This window comes from Rhamphochromis longiceps, linkage group LG9 (assembly GCF_057381845.1).
Source record: "Rhamphochromis longiceps isolate RC_006_pf linkage group LG9, R_longiceps_female_GT1.1, whole genome shotgun sequence".
Taxonomy (NCBI): domain Eukaryota; kingdom Metazoa; phylum Chordata; class Actinopteri; order Cichliformes; family Cichlidae; genus Rhamphochromis; species Rhamphochromis longiceps.
Window position 1 is genome coordinate 32,555,695 of NC_140565.1, and position 23,388 is coordinate 32,579,082.

Consider the following 23,388-nt stretch of genomic DNA (forward strand, 5'->3'; position numbering starts at 1 on the left):
TGCTGTTGGGATCAATGATCTGTGAAAGCGCTCCTTCCTGCAGTGAGGCTGTTTTGGTCTCTGACAAGGATCTGCTCAGCTCACAGACTCATGCAGAGGATGATGTGGGTTGTTCGTGATGGATGTCAGCTTTACTAGCATTTTTAGCACACGATCAAAGTTTCTGTGGATGCTTGAAAAATCTTGAAGAACGTTGAATTCACTGAAGGTTTTAAAAATAATGCTGTAATCAGTTTCGTTACAGTTGCAGTGTTGTCTTCTGCTACTGTAGGCCACAGCAGCAGACGACAACACAGGTTGAGTAAGTGGGAGTGGGTGTTTTCAGACACAGAAGAACAACTTTAGATTAATCAAATAAAAATGTATTCAGTCAGCTTTCCAAATGTGAATGTTTCAGTTGTCTGTGAGTAGGAACTCAACTCTAATAAACTATAAGTTTATTTAACTATAAAAATAGTATGCTTGTTTGCAAAACGTGATGTGCTTCTGCATCTTCACAGAGTTTCTCTCAGTTTGTGGTCGAGAGTCCTCCAAATGTAAGCATCGAACCAGAGCTAGAATTTGGCTGCTTAATCTTTATTTCACTTCCTGGATGCTGTTTCTGTTTTCCATCAGGGTCGTTCTCATGCTTTCTATTCTGATGTAAAGTAACTGGAGGAAAGCAGCTCCCCAGAACAACGATTTGTCTCCAGACATTGGCCACCTCCACCATAGCAGATAACCAGGAGTGCTCCAAGGATCAGGAAACACTGGGGACTTGAAAAAAATGCAAAAATTATTTCAGATTAAAGTTAATATAAAACGTCAAACACTGTGTGCTTCCTAGTCAGTGAGATTTAAATTTGATCCCTCTTTGTTTATTGTATGTTGTATGTTTATTATTAAATAAACATGCACAATTAGAAAGAGAAAGACAGAAGAAGAAATTAAGCTCCCCTTTTTCCCCAGAGGAGATCAGAAGTCAGCCAGAGCCATACGAGTCTGCAATTAGCTGGGAGCGAGAGCTTGAGCCCTGGAGGTCTGACTGAAAGAGAAACCGCATCGGTTTAACAGACAAATTAAGAGTCTGACCTCTTAACAGTGGACAGGGTGGTGGAGATGTTCTGAGGGTGAGGCGGTCCTGTGTGGTCTGAGCTCTCCACTGCAAACCTCGGACAGGAACAGAAACTGCAAGACAGACATAAACACTTCTTTTACACACACTTTGATGGCCTAACCTCTGTGTTTTTTACATTCATGTGTTTACGTGTGATGTACATGACTATTGTGCATCTGGCTCAGTGTTTGATATTGTAAAGCAAAGTCAATAACAGCAAAAATTTAATATTTTACTTTTTATTTCTGTCGCCCTCCTGCATCAATCCCAGAATCACCCACACCCTTTACCACATTTGCTTACTTTAGAGACTCCAGACACCAGGAAGTGGGAGAAATTTCTCTTATAATAAGATACGGTAATCTTTCTGACAATAGGTGAGATTGCTTTTAAATATGGAAACGGGGATAGTCACAAGAAGTTTGAGAGGCACAACTCAGACAGAAGAGCAGACAGAGAAAAGCCATGTGGATAGGAGCTACTCTCCCGAGCTAAGGTTAGCCACAGAGGGCATGGATGCAGACGAGCCCAGCCTCCTGAACATCCCGAAAGAGCTTCGTGACTTTAGGAAACACAACAACAAACAATATGCACATATTAGACGAGGGTTAAGAAGAGTTGATGCTAGAATGGAAGAAGCAGAGGGGCGATTCGACGAGACTGAGACGGTGCTACAGTTGTTTATTTTATTCATAAACTTCACTATTTCATTAATTATTTCATGGTTTCTTTGCATCTTCATCTGTAGCAGCGGTCTCCAACCTTTTTTGCGCCACGGACCGGTTTATGCCCGACAATATTTTCACGGACCGGCCTTTAAGGTGTCACGGATAAATACAACAAAATAAAACTAGTACCGGTACCGAAAAAAAGAAGATTTATTCATAACACATGTGAAAAGACCCAGGAAAACCGAGTTAACGACCAAAACGATAACAAAATAACGCTGGAAACCGATAAAAACCTTGAAAACCATACATTTCACACCTGAGACTCTACTCTCGCGGCCCGGTACCAAACGACTCACGGACCGGTACTGGTCCGAGGCCCGGGGGTTGGGGACCGCTGATCTGTAGCACTTACACATCGGTGTATGTTCCTTGTGTTTGCTTACATTAAAATACCAGCACTAATGACCAGAGCATACAAATGCAGCTTTTCATATTTGACAATATATTTTGAAAGCACAAGACAAATCACAAACAGTTTTCAATGTAGGTTTGGTTTTTTATTTTGTTTTATTTTTCAGTTCTTGATTTGATGGTGATGTGATGCTATATTACATGTTTTTAAGATTCAGCTGAATTTAATATTTGTAATATAGCATCGACTCACAACCGTCTCCTCAAGTTGCTTTATACTGTAAGATAGAGACCCTACAGTAGCAGCAAGAAAACCCCAAATATTAATAATCCCTTATGAGCAAGCACTTGGCGACAGTGGGGAGGAAAAACTACCTGTAACAGGCAGAAACCTCCGGCAGAACCAGGCTCAGAAGGGACGGCCATCTGCCTCGGCCGGTGGGGGGTGATGGTAACGATAATACGAGGAGACACGATGAAGAATATTTCTCAGTCTAATTAAAGTCGAATGAAATAGTTTTAAAATAAAATATACCTCAGATGTTAACTCTGAGGCCAGACTGCTTTAAGATTTTAAAAGAGGTATTTGAAAAAAATCAAGATGACAATTTAGTCATCAGTACTGCCTTTAAAGCAGCAGCTGAACGGCTTCTTCAAAGCTTTTAACACTGCTGAAAAAAACCTGGCAAGTTTGGATTTCTTTGGAGGATTCACGAAGCCACCGAGATTCATTGCTATGTGCATCAGAATAGTGTCGTCAAAAGATGAATCTTCTGATATCATTACATTGAAGAACTTGTCTGCAGATCCAAACTCCTCGATAAGGCCTTTAGCTGTGGCCTTGACTAATTTATTCATGTTATTATTAAGAATTTTTAGGTATTCGGTGCATCTATCTTCAGAAAGTACCAAATCTGTCAGATGGTTGACAACTAAGTCTATTTTTCCTCGATCCAGAAGATTTCTGGCATTTTTGTGCAATTTGTGTTTTATTCTCATGACCAGAGAAACGCTAAATTGATTTGAAATTAGCCAATCATCAGGTGACACTGATGTTTCTGACAGTTCTTCCTCTGGGTTTTCAGAGGTTGCTGGCTGACTTTGACCCTCTGTGGGTCCAGAGTGAGACACTAATGCCTGATCACCAATATTCATTGCTAGGTGCTTCAGAATAGTGTCGTCAAAAGATGAATCTTCTGACAACATTACATCGAAGAACTTGTCTGCAGATCCAAACTCCTTGATAAGACCTTCAGCTGTGGCCTTGACTAATTCAACCCTGTTCATTTTAAGAATTTCCAGGGATTCGGTGCATCTCATTTCAGAAAGTACCAAATTTGTCAGATGGTTGATAACTAACTCTAATTTTTCTGGGTCCAGAAGATTTCTGGTATTTTTTTGCAAATTTTGTGCGATTCTTGTGGCTAGAAGAGTACTAAATTGATTGGCAATGAGCTTAGCATGAATTGACACTGATGTTTCTGACAGCTCTTCCTCTGGGTTTTCAGAGGTTGCTGGCTGACTTTGACCCTCTGTGGGTTCAGAGTGAGACACTAATGCCTGATCACCAATATTCATTGCTAGGTGCTTCAGAATAGTGTCGTCAAAAGATGAATCTTCTGATATTACATCAAAGAACTTGTCTGCAGATCCAAACTCCTTGATAAGACCTTCAGCTGTGGCCTTGACTAATTCAACCCTGTTCATTTTAAGAATTTCCAGGGATTCGGTGCATCTCACTTCAGAAAGTACCAAATCTATCAGATGGTTTATAGCCAAGTCTAATTTTTTTGGATCCAGAAGATTTCTGGTATTTTTGTGCAAATTTTGTGCGATTCTTGTGGCTAGAAGAGTACTAAATTGATTGGCAACAAGTTTAGCATGAATTGACACTGATGTTTCTGACAGCTCTTCCTCTGGGTTTTCAGAGGTTGCTGGCTGACTTTGACCCTCTGTGGGTTCAGAGTGAGACACTAATGCCTGATCACCAATATTCATTGCTAGGTGCTTCAGAATAGTGTCGTCAAAAGATGAATCTTCTGACAACATTACATCGAAGAGCTTGTCTGCAGATCCAAACTCCTTGATAAGACCTTCAGCTGTGGCCTTGACTAATTCAACCCTGTTCATTTTAAGAATTTCCAGGGATTCGGTGCATCTCATTTCAGAAAGTACCAAATCTGTCAGATGGTTGATAACTAACTCTAATTTTTCTGGATCCAGAAGATTTCTGGTATTTTTTTGCAAATTTTGTGCGATTCTTGTGGCTAGAAGAGTACTAAATTGATTGGCAATGAGCTTAGCATGAATTGACACTGATGTTTCTGACAGCTCTTCCTCTGGGTTTTCAGAGGCTGCTGGCTGACTTTGACCCTCTGTGGGTTCAGAGTGAGACACTAATGCCTGATCACCAATATTCATTGCTAGGTGCTTCAGAATAGTGTCGTCAAAAGATGAATCTTCTGACAACATTACATCGAAGAACTTGTCTGCAGATCCAAACTCCTTGATAAGACCTTCAGCTGTGGCCTTGACTAATTCAACCCTGTTAATTTTAAGAATTTCCAGGTTTTCTGTGCATCTCACTTCAGAAAGTACCAAATCTGTCAGATGGTTGATAGCCAAGTCTAATTTCTTTGGATCCAGAAGATTTCTGGTATTTTTGTGCAAATTTTGTGCGATTCTTGTGGCTAGAAGAGTACTAAATTGATTGGCAATGAGCTTAGCGTGAATTGACACTGATGTTTCTGACAGCTCTTCCTCTGGGTTTTCAGAGGTTGCTGGCTGACTTTGACCCTCTGTGGGGTCAGTGTCAGAGACTGATGCCTGATCACTGCTTGTATTTGAAACCAGGTCCGGGTCTTCTGCACTCACACAAACTGGCTGATTGGTGAGATCAGTAACTGGACTTGACTGTGATGTAAACAGTCTGTCGCTTGTTTCACCAGCATCTGCTCCAATCATAACTTCTTCCTTTGATGGGGTCAGCACTCTTACTATATCTTCCACGGCACCAGAAATTTTGTCATTTATAATAGTTTGGGTTAAAGTTTCATTCTCCAACCAGAAAAGAAGGTTTTGTAAGAACCTTTCCACTGAATCTTCTACGAGCACATATGGCACCTCAGGAGCAGAGGGTACATTACAGTTACCCTGTGAAGTCTTAGAGAAGTCAGACTCTGAGAGACTTTTACCCATTTGCATCGTGGGGGCTGGATATGTTGACTCGACATGGTCGTACACATTTTCTGTCAACTCCCTTGAAAACATCTCCTTACTTGTCAGGTCAAGGTTTCCTGCCTGGGTTAATTTACTAAACAGCCTATTCATAAGTGGCATAAATTGACTGAAGTTGAGCGGAGAAGAACTTTTAACTGTGGTTTCTAAGGTTGGTGATTTTCTGGGAACTTCTGAGGGATTCATGTGTTCGCTTTTCCTGGAGTCAGCTCTTTCACTCTCAGGGGAGGTTGCCTGTTGTCTCTGAAAGGTCAAAAATCCTTTGCTTTTCTTCAAATGATCTTTCAGCTCACTGTTCATTTTTTCAAATTCTATTTTAGCAAACCTGAAGAAGTGTTGTTTTACTTCATCTGGTTTTATAATTAGGGCGCATGATGCAAAAAAGTCTTTCACCTTTTTGATCACCAGGTCCACGTCAAAAGCAGGCTTGGGTGAGCTACACTTCTCACTTAATGTGATATCTTCTGCATCAGGATACTGAATGTTTGCAATTAACACATTTACAATGTCAACTGCAGCTTTATCTGCATGATCTTCATCATGTAAATAATTCAGATTGTTGAGGATTGTTTCAACATCACTTTGAGCTTTCTCCTCAGCTTCTGCAAACTCATCACTTTCTTTTTCCTCCACAGGTTGCAGTTCTATGTGACAGTCCTGGTCATCTTTACTTATCTCTCTGTCTGTACTCCACCTCATGAGAGCCATACTTATTTCTTTAATTGTTCCCATCTCAGAGAGCTTGGATTCAAGACTCTCATCACTTGAACTAAAGGAAGTGGGTAAAGCCCCCCTCATGCACAGGCCGCTCAGCTTACCTTTATATTTCTTCAGACATGAGAAAGCATGAGAAACCATGCATCTGAGGTTTTTTATGTTTGTTATTTTTCTGGTGACATAAATAGAATCCGGGTTTTCTGGGACTAGAACCCAACCCGAGTTGACTTTATTTGAGATCTCCTCCTCAATCATCTGTGTCAGCGCCACAGCGCTTTCACACTCCTCATGGGTGACATGAAGAGCAGCGGCAAAGCTGGTTGAGAGAGAGTCTCCCAATACGGGGCTTATTTTTGTCACGGCTATCCTAAGGTATGTCTGGGATGCATCATTTAATTGGTCCTGACCTCCTAGAAGTAACGTTTTTATGGTGCTTGCACTAACTGACTGAATGACATCAGTAATCATATCAGCCAGTGCTACTTGGACATCAGAGTCCCAGATCCCATTTTCTATCAAGCGCCACTGTAATCCAGAGAGCCTATCGAAACACCCGCTGATAGCAGGTGAAAAAGGCTCTGAATTAATGCGGGTAGGGGTTCTAACACTGGATACAGACATTGTCAATGACCTAATTTCGCTACAATTACTTTGGAAATCCGTTTTCAGAAAGCTTTCAGAAAGGGAAGATCGCGGTCTGTACATTTAACGCACGACAACTAAAATGCAAAATGCAAGATTCAGGTCCCGCTGTTTCACCCCTATTTATAGACTCGAGTGGAGGTCACGTGCTGCAAGATCAAAGGCACGTACTGTGACATCAAAGCAGAAAGGAACTGAGCTGTGTGACGTCATGCCGCGAGCGTTCACCTACATGCACGTGCACACGTGAGCGATCACTAATAAATCACAGACGCATCAACGTCGGTGTTGTCAAACTTTCAATCATACCTGCAGCCAGTTCTTTGAAGCTCTCAAATGGGTTGAATGGCGGCTGTTTTCCACCATCATCGCAGAGCATTCCTCCAGCAGGTCCAACGCCTGATTCAACAAAACCCGCGACTCCGGCAGCTGTGCTCCGAAGCAGTTTGCTAATGTGATGCTAACTAGCTAATGTGATGCTAACTAGCTAAAGAATCCTAACAGGTACTTAAAAAACAAAGGGGACGAAGGAGGAGGAGGAGAAGTGGAGACAGCGACCTGACTGACTGGTTCATCTGAGGCTCTCAGTGGTTCCCTGTCTCAGCGAGATTCACAACACTTCTTGCAACAAACTCCCGTAACCATGGTTACAGGAGGACGCTCTGTTTGTGGCAGTCATTATCACAGTATGACTCACAAAGAGACGTTAATAAATATTAATTCATGCAATTTAAACACATTTTTTATTTTACTAATGAGGTGTATAATGGTTTAATATGGCACGACACCCTCGCTGATGTTGATGCCTAGGAATCTGAAGCAGCTGACTCTCCACCTCTGCTACTGCTGCTCTCCTGTAACCCAAGATGAGCTCCTTGGTTTTGTTGATGTTAAGCACCAGGTTGTTGTCACGGCACCGTGATGTCACGCCCCTCACCTCTGTCCTGCATGACGTCTCATCTCCATCAGAAATGCATTCAATGAGAAGATTAGACTTTATTGATCGACGGCAGGAAAATTTGTGTGTTACCTCAGCTCAGGTAGAGATAGCAGAAGAAAATCCAAAAATCCAAATAAAATATAAACAACTACAAAATAAATAAGATAATACACTATATACAACAGTAGCATACACAGTATGTGACTATGGATAGAGTGTTGTGGAAATGCAAGAAATACATTTAATTATTCTTACATTACTATTACTATTTAAGCAATAGATATCTAAAAGTATCTATAAGTATAGACATGTACTTGCACACACATCTACACACTAAATATACACATGTATACATATACATACACATATACCTGCACACCAGGTAAATGTCCAGTGACTCATGACAGCGTGATTGAGGAGTTATAGAGTCTAACTGCTGTTGGGATCAATGATCTGTGAAAGCGCTCCTTCCTGCAGTGAGGCTGTTTTGGTCTCTGACAAGGATCTGCTCAGCTCACAGACTCATGCAGAGGATGATGTGGGTTGTTCGTGATGGATGTCAGCTTTACTAGCATTTTTAGCACACGATCAAAGTTTCTGTGGATGCTTGAAAAATCTTGAAGAACGTTGAATTCACTGAAGGTTTTAAAAATAATGCTGTAATCAGTTTCGTTACAGTTGCAGTGTTGTCTTCTGCTACTGTAGGCCACAGCAGCAGACGACAACACAGGTTGAGTAAGTGGGAGTGGGTGTTTTCAGACACAGAAGAACAACTTTAGATTAATCAAATAAAAATGTATTCAGTCAGCTTTCCAAATGTGAATGTTTCAGTTGTCTGTGAGTAGGAACTCAACTCTAATAAACTATAAGTTTAGTTAACTATAAAAATAGTATGCTTGTTTGCAAAACGTGATGTGCTTCTGCATCTTCACAGAGTTTCTCTCAGTTTGTGGTCGAGAGTCCTCCAAATGTAAGCATCGAACCAGAGCTAGAATTTGGCTGCTTAATCTTTATTTCACTTCCTGGATGCTGTTTCTGTTTTCCATCAGGGTCGTTCTCATGCTTTCTATTCTGATGTAAAGTAACTGGAGGAAAGCAGCTCCCCAGAACAACGATTTGTCTCCAGACATTGGCCACCTCCACCATAGCAGATAACCAGGAGTGCTCCAAGGATCAGGAAACACTGGGGACTTGAAAAAAATGCAAAAATTATTTCAGATTAAAGTTAATATAAAACGTCAAACACTGTGTGCTTCCTAGTCAGTGAGATTTAAATTTGATCCCTCTTTGTTTATTGTATGTTGTATGTTTATTATTAAATAAACATGCACAATTAGAAAGAGAAAGACAGAAGAAGAAATTAAGCTCCCCTTTTTCCCCAGAGGAGATCAGAAGTCAGCCAGAGCCATACGAGTCTGCAATTAGCTGGGAGCGAGAGCTTGAGCCCTGGAGGTCTGACTGAAAGAGAAACCGCATCGGTTTAACAGACAAATTAAGAGTCTGACCTCTTAACAGTGGACAGGGTGGTGGAGATGTTCTGAGGGTGAGGCGGTCCTGTGTGGTCTGAGCTCTCCACTGCAAACCTCGGACAGGAACAGAAACTGCAAGACAGACATAAACACTTCTTTTACACACACTTTGATGGCCTAACCTCTGTGTTTTTTACATTCATGTGTTTACGTGTGATGTACATGACTATTGTGCATCTGGCTCAGTGTTTGATATTGTAAAGCAAAGTCAATAACAGCAAAAATTTAATATTTTACTTTTTATTTCTGTCGCCCTCCTGCATCAATCCCAGAATCACCCACACCCTTTACCACATTTGCTTACTTTAGAGACTCCAGACACCAGGAAGTGGGAGAAATTTCTCTTATAATAAGATACGGTAATCTTTCTGACAATAGGTGAGATTGCTTTTAAATATGGAAACGGGGATAGTCACAAGAAGTTTGAGAGGCACAACTCAGACAGAAGAGCAGACAGAGAAAAGCCATGTGGATAGGAGCTACTCTCCCGAGCTAAGGTTAGCCACAGAGGGCATGGATGCAGACGAGCCCAGCCTCCTGAACATCCCGAAAGAGCTTCGTGACTTTAGGAAACACAACAACAAACAATATGCACATATTAGACGAGGGTTAAGAAGAGTTGATGCTAGAATGGAAGAAGCAGAGGGGCGATTCGACGAGACTGAGACGGTGCTACAGTTGTTTATTTTATTCATAAACTTCACTATTTCATTAATTATTTCATGGTTTCTTTGCATCTTCATCTGTAGCAGCGGTCTCCAACCTTTTTTGCGCCACGGACCGGTTTATGCCCGACAATATTTTCACGGACCGGCCTTTAAGGTGTCACGGATAAATACAACAAAATAAAACTAGTACCGGTACCGAAAAAAAGAAGATTTATTCATAACACATGTGAAAAGACCCAGGAAAACCGAGTTAACGACCAAAACGATAACAAAATAACGCTGGAAACCGATAAAAACCTTGAAAACCATACATTTCACACCTGAGACTCTACTCTCGCGGCCCGGTACCAAACGACTCACGGACCGGTACTGGTCCGAGGCCCGGGGGTTGGGGACCGCTGATCTGTAGCACTTACACATCGGTGTATGTTCCTTGTGTTTGCTTACATTAAAATACCAGCACTAATGACCAGAGCATACAAATGCAGCTTTTCATATTTGACAATATATTTTGAAAGCACAAGACAAATCACAAACAGTTTTCAATGTAGGTTTGGTTTTTTATTTTGTTTTATTTTTCAGTTCTTGATTTGATGGTGATGTGATGCTATATTACATGTTTTTAAGATTCAGCTGAATTTAATATTTGTAATATAGCATCGAATCACAACCGTCTCCTCAAGTTGCTTTATACTGTAAGATAGAGACCCTACAGTAGCAGCAAGAAAACCCCAAATATTAATAATCCCTTATGAGCAAGCACTTGGCGACAGTGGGGAGGAAAAACTACCTGTAACAGGCAGAAACCTCCGGCAGAACCAGGCTCAGAAGGGACGGCCATCTGCCTCGGCCGGTGGGGGGTGATGGTAACGATAATACGAGGAGACACGATGAAGAATATTTCTCAGTCTAATTAAAGTCGAATGAAATAGTTTTAAAATAAAATATACCTCAGATGTTAACTCTGAGGCCAGACTGCTTTAAGATTTTAAAAGAGGTATTTGAAAAAAATCAAGATGACAATTTAGTCATCAGTACTGCCTTTAAAGCAGCAGCTGAACGGCTTCTTCAAAGCTTTTAACACTGCTGAAAAAACCTGGCAAGTTTGGATTTCTTTGGAGGATTCACGAAGCCACCAAGATTCTTTCTTATGATCTTCCTAATAATGTTGTCAAAAGATGAATCTTCTGACAACATTACATCGAAGAGCTTGTCTGCAGATCCAAACTCCTTGATAAGACCTTCAGCTGTGGCCTTGACTAATTCAACCCTGTTAATTTTAAGAATTTCCAGGTTTTCTGTGCATCTCACTTCAGAAAGTACCAAATCTGTCAGATGGTTGATAGCCAAGTCTAATTTCTTTGGATCCAGAAGATTTCTGGTATTTTTGTGCAAATTTTGTGCGATTCTTGTGGCTAGAAGAGTACTAAATTGATTGGCAATGAGCTTAGCGTGAATTGACACTGATGTTTCTGACAGCTCTTCCTCTGGGTTTTCAGAGGTTGCTGGCTGACTTTGACCCTCTGTGGGGTCAGTGTCAGAGACTGATGCCTGATCACTGCTTGTATTTGAAACCAGGTCCGGGTCTTCTGCACTCACACAAACTGGCTGATTGGTGAGATCAGTAACTGGACTTGACTGTGATGTAAACAGTCTGTCGCTTGTTTCACCAGCATCTGCTCCAATCATAACTTCTTCCTTTGATGGGGTCAGCACTCTTACTATATCTTCCACGGCACCAGAAATTTTGTCATTTATAATAGTTTGGGTTAAAGTTTCATTCTCCAACCAGAAAAGAAGGTTTTGTAAGAACCTTTCCACTGAATCTTCTATGAGCACATAGGCCACATCAGGAGCAGAGGGTACATTACAGTTACCCTGTGAAGTCTTAGAGAAGTCAGACTCTGAGAGACTTTTACCCATTTGCATCGTGGGGGCTAAATATGTTGACTCGACATGGTCGTACACTTTATCTGTCAACACCATTGAAAACATCTTGATTTCCTTACTTGTCAGGTCAAGGTGTCCTGCCGAGAATAATTTACTAAACAGCCTATTCATAAGTGGCATAAATTGACTGAAGTTGAGCGGAGAAGAACTTTTAACTGTGGTTTCTAAGGTTGGTGATTTTCTGGGAACTTCTGAGGGATTCATGTGTTCACTTTTCCTGGAGTCAGCTCTTTCACTCTCAGGGGAGGTTGCCTGTTGTCTCTGAAAGGTCAAAAATCCTTTGCTTTTCTTCAAATGATCTTTCAGCTCACTGTTCATTTTTTCAAATTCTATTTTAGCAAACCTGAAGAAGTGTTGTTTTACTTCATCTGGTTTTATAATTAGGGCGCATGATGCAAAAAAGTCTTTCACCTTTTTGATCACCAGGTCCACGTCAAAAGCAGGCTTGGGTGAGCTACACTTCTCACTTAATGTGATATCTTCTGCATCAGGATACTGAATGTTTGCAATTAACACATTTACAATGTCAACTGCAGCTTTATCTGCATGATCTTCATCATGTAAATAATTCAGATTGTTGAGGATTGTTTCAACATCCCTTTGAGCTTTCTCCTCAGCTTCTTTAATTGTTCCCATCTCAGAGAGCTTGGATTCAAGACTCTCATCACTTGAACTAAAGGAAGTGGGTAAAGCCCCCCTCATGCACAGGCCGCTCAGCTTACCTTTATATTTCTTCAGACATGAGAAAGCATGAGAAACCATGCATCTGAGGTTTTTTATGTTTGTTATTTTTCTGGTGACATAAATAGAATCCGGGTTTTCTGGGACTAGAACCCAACCCGAGTTGACTTTATTTGAGATCTCCTCCTCAATCATCTGTGTCAGCGCCACAGCGCTTTCACACTCCTCATGGGTGACATGAAGAGCAGCAGCAAAGCTGGTTGAGAGAGAGTCTCCCAATACGGGGCTTATTTTTGTCACGGCTATCCTAAGGTATGTCTGGGATGCATCATTTAATTGGTCCTGACCTCCTAGAAGTAACGTTTTTATGGTGCTTGCACTAACTGACTGAATGACATCAGTAATCATATCAGCCAGTGCTACTTGGACATCAGAGTCCCAGATCCCATTTTCTATCAAGCGCCACTGTAATCCAGAGAGCCTATCGAAACACCCGCTGATAGCAGGTGAAATCGCCTCTGAAGTAATGCGGGTAGGGATTCTAATATTGAATAAAGACATTGTCAATGACTTAGTTTCGCTACAATTACTTTGGAAATCCGTTTTCAGAAAGCTTTCAGAAAGGGAAGATCGCGGTCTGTACATTTAACGCACGACAACTAAAATGCAAAATGCAAGATTCAGGTCCCGCTGTTTCACCCCTATTTATAGACTCGAGTGGAGGTCACGTGCTGCAAGATCAAAGGCACGTACTGTGACATCAAAGCAGAAAGGAACTGAGCTGTGTGACGTCATGCCGCGAGCGTTCACCTACATGCACGTGCACACGTGAGCGATCACTAATAAATCACAGACGCATCAACGTCGGTGTTGTCAAACTTTCAATCATACCTGCAGCCAGTTCTTTGAAGCTCTCAAATGGGTTGAATGGCGGCTGTTTTCCACCATCATCGCAGAGCATTCCTCCAGCAGGTCCAACGCCTGATTCAACAAAACCCGCGACTCCGGCAGCTGTGCTCCGAAGCAGTTTGCTAATGTGATGCTAACTAGCTAATGTGATGCTAACTAGCTAAAGAATCCTAACAGGTACTTAAAAAACAAAGGGGACGAAGGAGGAGGAGGAGAAGTGGAGACAGCGACCTGACTGACTGGTTCATCTGAGGCTCTCAGTGGTTCCCTGTCTCAGCGAGATTCACAACACTTCTTGCAACAAACTCCCGTAACCATGGTTACAGGAGGACGCTCTGTTTGTGGCAGTCATTATCACAGTATGACTCACAAAGAGACGTTAATAAATATTAATTCATGCAATTTAAACACATTTTTTATTTTACTAATGAGGTGTATAATGGTTTAATATGGCACGACACCCTCGCTGATGTTGATGCCTAGGAATCTGAAGCAGCTGACTCTCCACCTCTGCTACTGCTGCTCTCCTGTAACCCAAGATGAGCTCCTTGGTTTTGTTGATGTTAAGCACCAGGTTGTTGTCACGGCACCGTGATGTCACGCCCCTCACCTCTGTCCTGCATGACGTCTCATCTCCATCAGAAATGCATTCAATGAGAAGATTAGACTTTATTGATCGACGGCAGGAAAATTTGTGTGTTACCTCAGCTCAGGTAGAGATAGCAGAAGAAAATCCAAAAATCCAAATAAAATATAAACAACTACAAAATAAATAAGATAATACACTATATACAACAGTAGCATACACAGTATGTGACTATGGATAGAGTGTTGTGGAAATGCAAGAAATACATTTAATTATTCTTACATTACTATTACTATTTAAGCAATAGATATCTAAAAGTATCTATAAGTATAGACATGTACTTGCACACACATCTACACACTAAATATACACATGTATACATATACATACACATATACCTGCACACCAGGTAAATGTCCAGTGACTCATGACAGCGTGATTGAGGAGTTATAGAGTCTAACTGCTGTTGGGATCAATGATCTGTGAAAGCGCTCCTTCCTGCAGTGAGGCTGTTTTGGTCTCTGACAAGGATCTGCTCAGCTCACAGACTCATGCAGAGGATGATGTGGGTTGTTCGTGATGGATGTCAGCTTTACTAGCATTTTTAGCACACGATCAAAGTTTCTGTGGATGCTTGAAAAATCTTGAAGAACGTTGAATTCACTGAAGGTTTTAAAAATAATGCTGTAATCAGTTTTGTTACAGTTGCAGTGTTGTCTTCTGCTACTGTAGGCCACAGCAGCAGACGACAACACAGGTTGAGTAAGTGGGAGTGGGTGTTTTCAGACACAGAAGAACAACTTTAGATTAATCAAATAAAAATGTATTCAGTCAGCTTTCCAAATGTGAATGTTTCAGTTGTCTGTGAGTAGGAACTCAACTCTAATAAACTATAAGTTTAGTTAACTATAAAAATAGTATGCTTGTTTGCAAAACGTGATGTGCTTCTGCATCTTCACAGAGTTTCTCTCAGTTTGTGGTCGAGAGTCCTCCAAATGTAAGCATCGAACCAGAGCTAGAATTTGGCTGCTTAATCTTTATTTCACTTCCTGGATGCTGTTTCTGTTTTCCATCAGGGTCGTTCTCATGCTTTCTATTCTGATGTAAAGTAACTGGAGGAAAGCAGCTCCCCAGAACAACGATTTGTCTCCAGACATTGGCCACCTCCACCATAGCAGATAACCAGGAGTGCTCCAAGGATCAGGAAACACTGGGGACTTGAAAAAAATGCAAAAATTATTTCAGATTAAAGTTAATATAAAACGTCAAACACTGTGTGCTTCCTAGTCAGTGAGATTTAAATTTGATCCCTCTTTGTTTATTGTATGTTGTATGTTTATTATTAAACATACTTCACCAATGTACGGTGCAGTTAAATGACATCAGTCAAGTACAAAACCACATATCAGACAAGCAAACCATTGAATCAACACGAATCACTTAATAATGGAAAAATAAAGGTGTGTTTGGTGTCACAGGTGATTGGAAGTCAGAGATGAGTCTGACAAAGAAGCAGAAAAACATCTCAATGAGCCATAACTAGAGGTGCATGTAACTACAGGTGCATGTATATCAAATCTTACATTGTAATGTTAAAACCAAAACCTTTTCCTAACACAGAATTTATTTTAAGTGGTAGTGCTAGTCTTTTAAGCAGAAGCATATTAAAAGCAGTCATACCAAATACTGACTTTCAAGCTTTTTAAAATTGTATAAGCTTTGTTTTTAGTATTTATACTATATTGCATGCATGTTCCCATGTTTTAATAAATCAATTTTAGGTTCCTCTTGTTCCGTAACTCACAGCTTTTGTCACTACAGGAGCAAAGGGGTGTAACCCAGCTGATACCTCGGTGCTCTGATGACACCAACAGAAGTCACTCAGCCCCCGTAAACAGAGATAAACCACACAGTTTATCCCTGTGGAAAGAAAATTACCACCATGAAGCAGCCAAAAAGACGACAACAAAGTTACAGTGGGGACAGACCCTTTAGCTGTGATCAGTGTGGGAAGTCTTTTAATCAAATTAGTCACTTAAAAACACATCAGCTCATCCATGCTGGAGTTAGACCACTCAGCTGTAGCGAGTGTGGAAAGTCTCAGACTGTGACAAGCGAATCCCCTACACGACCACATAGTTCGCTCTTTCTAACAGTTCTTTATCCGGTTGCTCGTTCGTACAATACTCGGTTGCTTTTCAGCTGCAACCCCACTCACAACAACAACCTCAGGTCCCGACACGTCTTATGCAGGGGAGGCGTGATGAACTGATGGAGCTGCAGTCTGTCAGCCTCCCCTGTAGCTGCGCCACAAACCAGTCCCCGCTGCACAGACCCTATCTGGGAAACTGGTTCCAGAGCCTGAGCATTGTGTTGAAGCAGTATCTCTGATTCTGTTCTGATGTCCCGATTGTAATCAAACTGCAACGAAAAGCATTAAACCGTCTGTCAGCTGAGTTGTTGTGGCATGAATGTTCATCATGAATTGTTGAAAAATTGTAGCAACAAAGTCTTTTAAGTATTTTTGTAATGGCTGAACGCAGTTTTTGCACAATTGGAAACGAGTGGGAGATGTAACAAAGGTGAATCTTTATTTAGGCTGTTGTCTGACTGCAGAATTACAAAGTCCAAGTGCAGAATGATAAAGTTCATGAGATTAAAAAGCAAATTAATTCCACTGTCCTTCATAAACAGAAGACACCACCATTTAAACACAGAAAGCCAACAAAACAGGTGAAGATGATCAATGACAATGAGAGAGGAGAGGGACGTAAAACTAAACATGAAATGTTTCTGACAGTTGACCGCCAAAATAAAATGGGACATATCCGGTGTGAATATCGAACTCAACAGGGAAACAGACACAGGGATAAACCCCACGGAATAAAGACTCCAAACATGCTCAAGAACAAAAGAAGAGTATTAAACGATACCGTAAACACCTAACAAAGAGTTCAACATTGTAAAACTCAAGGTCAGTCCCAGAGGACCCGTCCCAGCTGGTCACATTGTACAAATGTTTGGACAAATTTACTTGTAATCAGAAGGTTTTTCAGACCTGATTGCGTTTTTCTTCCCTAGTGCTCTTTTGAAATCTCTCTGATGATTTTTAATTTGAGATCAGATAACTCAGGCTTTCTGCTCCCTACTCCTCAGGCTGACTCTCTTCTAGGCTCTCCTGACTGTTCCCTTTACATGCTGATGATGTGTCTTGTAAATCTGGATCCCATTCCAGCAGGACGCTCCTCTTCTTCAGACAGTACCTCAGCTGCTCTCTCTCCTGACAGTCAGCTGTCCACCTCTGCATGGCCAGTCGAGCCAGCGCCGGCATTTGAGGCAGAGCTCGGAGCAGAGCGGGCAGCCAGGCTGAGCACGGAGCAGAGGTTGAAGGTCGCAAACTGACATCCACGTCTTCCAGAGAGCCCAGACCTCCTGCTGCAAACAGACTGCACCAACCGTTGTCTCCCACCAAGCTGTTGTAGGACAGATCCAGTGCACGGAGTGAGGAGAGACAGCCCCGTCTGCACACGGCAGCTGCACAGAGGAAGAGGACCCATTGATAACTGATCACTTTATGCCTGTTCACTTTACTGTTTTGTTCACAATGTTTCTGATGGAGACAAAAATAACACCGAATAGTTTCATTGTTGTGTTTTATATGACAGCTACAGATGCTGGCAGCATGAAATAAATGAAAGAAATATCAATTTCCTTCAGGCTTTACTTGTCTTAATATACATTTATGCAGCCTAATGATCCACTACAGACCAAAAAAGAAAAAGTATAATGTCATTGTGTGTTAGTTACCCAGATGTTGCATGTCATCAGTGGTGAGCTCGCAGCTGCAAAGACGGAGCTCGCTGACGACTGATGGCTGCAGAGCATCCAGCAGGAGCGCCAAGTGACCGCCAACCACTTTACACCAGGAAATATCCACCGTGCGCAGATAGGACACCGCCAGGGCTGATGCATAAACACAAAGTTTTCACCATTTCAGGCTAGAGGGTGGAAGAGGTATTCGGGGAGAATGACTTGAAGGAAAACTTCTACAACTAAACAAGTGTGTGTGTGTGTGTGTGTGTGTGTGTGTGTGTGTGTGTGTGTGTGTGTGTGTGTGTGTGTGTTACCCAGAGCAGTGAAGGACTCGTTGCTCAGGTAGCAGCTGTTGAATGGCAGCCGCCTCATTTGTGTCACAGGGAGGGCGGAGACCAGCGAGTGGACCACACCTCCCACTTCCTTATTGGATGACACATCAAGCTCCGTCAGTGCAGTGAGAGAGGGCAGCACCTGGACTGAAAAACAACGAGTCACATGACTGCTGCAGCGTGCATGCGATTAGTGTCCAGCGTGTGAGATTCGTAGCAACTCACTCAGAGCCTCTAGATCATCTCGCGTGAGGCAACACAGGTGGAGGTCGAGTCCCTCCAGGTGTGTGACGTGAGCCAGGTGAAAGGTGAGGCGGCTCAGTCCACCAGCTAGAAGTTTGTTACAGGACAGGTCCAGCTCTCCCACAGAGGGGAGGCAACGGAGTGAACCACCTGCAGGACAACCAGAGGTGTGTTTTTTTTAATTTACCCCTCCGAGACTCTTATAGGACATAAAACAAAAGTAGCAATAAAAAGGAAAAATTCAGAGATCTTTGTACCGAGAGCATCAAGGCTGTCAGGCGTTAGACCGCAGGCCTGCAGTCGAAGCGTGGTGAGGGAGGTGGCGTGAGAGAGAGAGCTGACCAATTCCCTGAAGCCACCAGTGTCCACTTCCTGTGTGAGCTGAGCATTACAAGAGACGTCCAGCACACAGAGTCTGGGCAGAGCAGCCACCATTCCTCCTGAGAGATTTATGAACAGGAAAACCTCATCCATACAAATGTATCAACGAAGAGACAGCAAAAAAACAGACAAGAACATAATAAAACACCAACTGACAGCCCTGTTAAAATGGATCCAAACTGCTGCTCCTTATGTTCTCTTCTATAATATAACTATACTATACATCTAACTAATAATGAGGTCGGTGCAGGCAAACTAATCTTCAGCCCGCTTTAGACACTCAGATTCAGTCTTTTTACCCTTGAGTCTTTATCATCTCACAGAGAGAGGATATTCCTTATATGGTCATCGTTACCTCATAAAGTAAACAGAGTTCAGATAAATTAGCTAAAGCTATCCTCTCAAGACAGAATTTTTTTCTGTGAGTTAGTTTGAAATTTCTCTGTGAGCCAGTAAATCAAGATGAATGATCAAAGCTGTAAAACTGAGGGCTTATGCGCAGTGGATGAACTGTAGGGGTGAAGCACAGCCCAATATAAGATAAAGTAGGATTATTTTGAATATAAATCATGAAAAGCTACTCTATTCTATTCTACTTGAGGAATAAAACTATGGAGCTCAAGATGTGCTCCATAGATTTGAAGTTACTACCCAGCACTGTAGCATCGGCCGCAGTGAGCTGACAGGCCACCAGGTGGAGCTCCCTCAGTGATGGGTGAAGGTTCCCCAGCAGGCCTTGCAGACCACCGCCCCCAACGCCGCTGTTCCAGGACAAATCAAGAACTTCCAGAGCAGGGATGTAGCTGAGAGCTTCACCTGCACAAAACACGGAAAAATCCAACGACATGTGATCAGACAAAAGTTTTTCTGTCAAGACAAGAGTGTGAACCATTCAGCAAAGCCTCATGGGAGCTGTAGTGAGGAAGGAAATCAAGCAAAAATAACTTGATTGCATAAAGAGATTGTTCTGTTATAGCTATAAATAAGAATAAATAAAGCAGAGTGTCTGCACTGAAGATCCCACCAAGAGCAACGACGTCTTCGCCATTTAGCCTGCAGCTGCAGAGCCTCAGCGTCCTGACCTCGCCCACGTGTTGCAGATGAGACGTCAGAGCCGTCAGGGATCCACCGATCAACTCGTTCCAGGAGATGTCCATCTCTTCCACCTGGGGGAGGAACTGCAGCAACGTTGCTGAGAAGAAACGGCAAGAAAAACATCTGTCTGCCTTTCTGCCAGCTGACGCCTTACAATGAAGTCACATTACTTTATTCAGACTTAATTTCAGATGCTCCGCCTCTTGAAATGAAGCTGCATCATTGTGTTTGTGCCTTTGGGCGTATTTTTAATGCAGTTATCTGACAGATACCATGTCTGTCTTGTGTGACAGGTATGTGCGTTTTTGTACCAAGCTCCAGGAGGTCTGTAGCCGTCAGATCACAGTGAGCCAAACTGAGGCTCCTGCTGTCGGCTTTCTTCCCGAGTCTCTTCAAGAAAACACACACTCGACCCCAGCCGACGTCCCGCTCACTCTCTGCTGACGCTGCAAAGCCTGAAACACACGATACACACCCACAGGGCTTAGCATGTCACTGTAAACTGATTTTCCACAGTAAACTGTATTTTCTTGAGCTCTGTATTTTGTTTCTGAACCTCTGATTTTATCCACCTTTTTAAAAAAAAATAAAGCAACCTCTTTACGCTTTCCTCTCTAAAAACTAGGACATGTTTGAAATACTAGGATTTTTCTTTCTTTCTCTCTTTTAAATGATCTTTTAAGTCACTTTCTCTTAAAAAGACTGCAGTACTGTGAATACAGAATGGTTGCTTCTCCTAAACAGACTGGTTCTTATACAGCTTTTCTAGTTGAGCAATTAAAGTGCGTCATTTTTTTCTTCACGTAAAGGCTTTCTATCTGACATTTACACTCCAATGGATGCAATCGGAGAGCAGCTTGGGGTTAGCATCTATCCCGAGGATATTTGGCATGCAGACCGGAGCAGTCAGGGCTCAAACCACCAACCTTCTGATTAGTAGATGTCCTGCTCTACCTTTTGACCTACAGCTGCCCCAGACTCCTGGGGCCCTCAGTGTAACCTTGAACTAAACACCCATTAAAAAAAAATCTAAGTTAAAATCTCGTGCTGCTTTGAACAGTACAAACCTGAGTTCGGTCCTCTGTCCTCTTTCATCTCCGATTCTCCGTCCTCGGGGATCCCCGGCCGGTCCGAAGTCCACGACAGGAAGCGTCCTAACGGCTTCCTGTCTGAGGCCGTGCGCTTCCTGCGGATCTGACTCATGATCACATCAAGTGGGGAACCTTTCCACCTGCTGCCACTGCCGTCCCGCCCCCGCTGACCATCTAATCAATGATAGGAGGAGAGAAAAGTTTAGTCTCGTCAAAAGTCACAGTTTGACATCTGAGATTATTTAAGGGATGAGCGATGGATGGGGTTAGCTATAAATCCTGTGGTGTATGGACTGGTTCAAGCTACATACCTGTCCCTATAAAAACACTGAACTGCCTCTTCAGATACCAAATTAAATTACCAATTAAAAACAAAGAGAAATCATCATCATTACAGTGGTTTTGATTCATATGTGCATATTTACAGGTTTATTAAATTATAATCAATGTGAAAATATCTATTTATGACTTGCAGGGACAGAAGGTAGAGACTTATTCTGTTCTTCCTTATTTTCTGTCACATGTATCCTGTTCCTGTGCTAAACCTGCTGATAAAGAGGTCGGTGTGTGTAAAGTAACACCTGAGGGCCAAAAGTTCACACTGATCCAAAAACACTCAGTTTTGCACAGTTTTTTCAACTCTCTCTCTGTATGATGTAATAGAGAGGAGATATGCAGATACAGAAGCTTCACCCATTTCCAGCTTACGAGCAGGAGCCAATCAGAAGTAAGCTGACTTGAAGGGGGAGGGGTTTAATTGGTTTTGTTATAGATAGGCAATGAACTGATGCGGTTCACCAAAGCCCAGTAAAGGCTAAAGAAGGGTTATTTTGAGCTGCCAGTCATGCCAACTACTCTAGTATAGTGGAATAAAAAAATTGTGCTGGAAGCAGAATTGGTCCAACTTAAAGAAGAAGTAAGAACAAGTAAAAACAGGGATACTGAAATATGCAGCGTGGTGCAGGTGTGCGCAAGTGTTTGAATGCACTACCCGCGTATATGAGCCTCTTCACTAAGGTTTCAGTTGCTGTCTTATTTGCTCCTTTAGGAGTCCCCACAGAGGATCTGGATATCCGCTGGTTTTACTTTAGATATGTAAGTTTAATTTGATGCTGAATTTTTTTGTAGTAGAGCTGAAGGATTATAACTTTGACTTAGTACAGAATCTACCACTGCTACTTGTTTCTATACTAAAACAGTTAATCGATACAAAAACTGCAGACACTTTTCATGCAGTGCGTGTGTAGTGGAGCACAGAGCTCACTATTTAAAAGAACACATGAATGAATATCTTTATTTTCATTGTCGCTTGAACAGCTAATTTAAAACAAACATGCTGCCTCCAACTCGTAATCCTGGGAAAGCACCTGGTTAACATAGTGTTGAAACAAGGTGTTACTATACTGCTTAGAAAAAGGCCGCAAATGGCCTGAAATGGTCAGAGTACTGAGATTAAACATTAACCTGTTGGTAATTAGCTATACCTTCCTGTATTACAGGTCCTGTTAAACTAGTCAATGCTTAAAACTTTAGCATATAAAAATAACCCTGCAGTGAAATTAGAGCCATGAAAAACCTTTATTTTCAAGCTAGTTTAGGTTTTTGAATCAGCAGCAATAAAAGATGGATTCAGAGGAAGAATTATAAGCTTTCAGGATAAAAATCAGGGTTTGTAGTTTAATTGTTGATGTACTGAACAGCAGAAGTCCTCTTACCTGCAGACTCCATAATCTGAAGACAAAACACAAACAAACTATTGAAGATATATAGATATATATCGGGTGTGTTTTTATGAGTCAGTCGCGACTCGCTGACGGTCAGTTTGGAGAAAAACATAACAAGAAAAAACAAACAAACGACTCTCCCTAAACTCTGCACCGAGTCTGAATCACCCCCGCAGGATCCATAAAGTCCAAGAATTCGGCGTTTTCCTCAATCACTCCTTCTACTCCTCTCTGAGCGGAGACGGAGAGACTGCCACCTGCGTGACGTCACGTCCCGTGCTCGTCAGGTGGATCAACCCGGAAGCGCGACACCACCTTCAGTAAATTGTTGCCATAGAAGCCATTAAAATGCAAATATTTATACACGGTTATAAGACCGTGGAGGTCAGTTTGAGAATATTTTGAAAATAAAACATACAATACAAAAATATAAACATTTAAAATTTTAAAAGGGAGTTTGTTCAAGTTCAAAAACTACTTCAAAAGCTACTGAAAATAAATCCATACTGGGTCATAGAGGTGTATGTTAATATATTCGTATATGCTGATATCCATCTTTTGCTATGTGGTCACATTAAAAAAAAAAGTTGTCGTTTAGAAGAATTATTAAAGCCGAATTAACCATAAACAGATTTTTTTTTGATCTGCAACACGACGTGTGCAGAAAAGTAT

The 23,388-nt window shown here is 41.8% G+C and overlaps 2 protein-coding genes across 2 annotated transcripts; both read right to left on the minus strand.

The window, feature by feature from the left end:
• Positions 1-987: 987 nt before the first annotated feature.
• Positions 988-14,713, minus strand: LOC146662632 (uncharacterized). Its single transcript, XM_085417899.1, has 5 exons — positions 13,434-14,713; positions 9,220-9,315; positions 4,085-8,904; positions 1,072-1,167; positions 988-1,024 (listed from the first exon to the last, which is right to left on the minus strand). The coding sequence occupies exons 3-5, from the start codon at positions 6,835-6,837 to the stop codon at positions 988-990; spliced, it is 2,886 nt and encodes a 961-aa protein (XP_085274025.1). The 5' UTR covers positions 6,838-8,904; positions 9,220-9,315; positions 13,434-14,713.
• A 72-nt stretch (positions 14,714-14,785) lies between these two features.
• On the minus strand, positions 14,786-22,979 carry lrrc31 (leucine rich repeat containing 31). The gene is made up of 10 exons (XM_085417436.1): positions 22,708-22,979; positions 20,969-21,166; positions 20,213-20,356; positions 19,831-19,998; positions 19,458-19,622; positions 18,683-18,865; positions 18,408-18,575; positions 18,165-18,329; positions 17,845-18,000; positions 14,786-17,571 (listed from the first exon to the last, which is right to left on the minus strand). The coding sequence occupies exons 1-10, from the start codon at positions 22,826-22,828 to the stop codon at positions 17,183-17,185; spliced, it is 1,857 nt and encodes a 618-aa protein (XP_085273562.1). The 5' UTR covers positions 22,829-22,979; the 3' UTR covers positions 14,786-17,182.
• Positions 22,980-23,388: the final 409 nt, after the last annotated feature.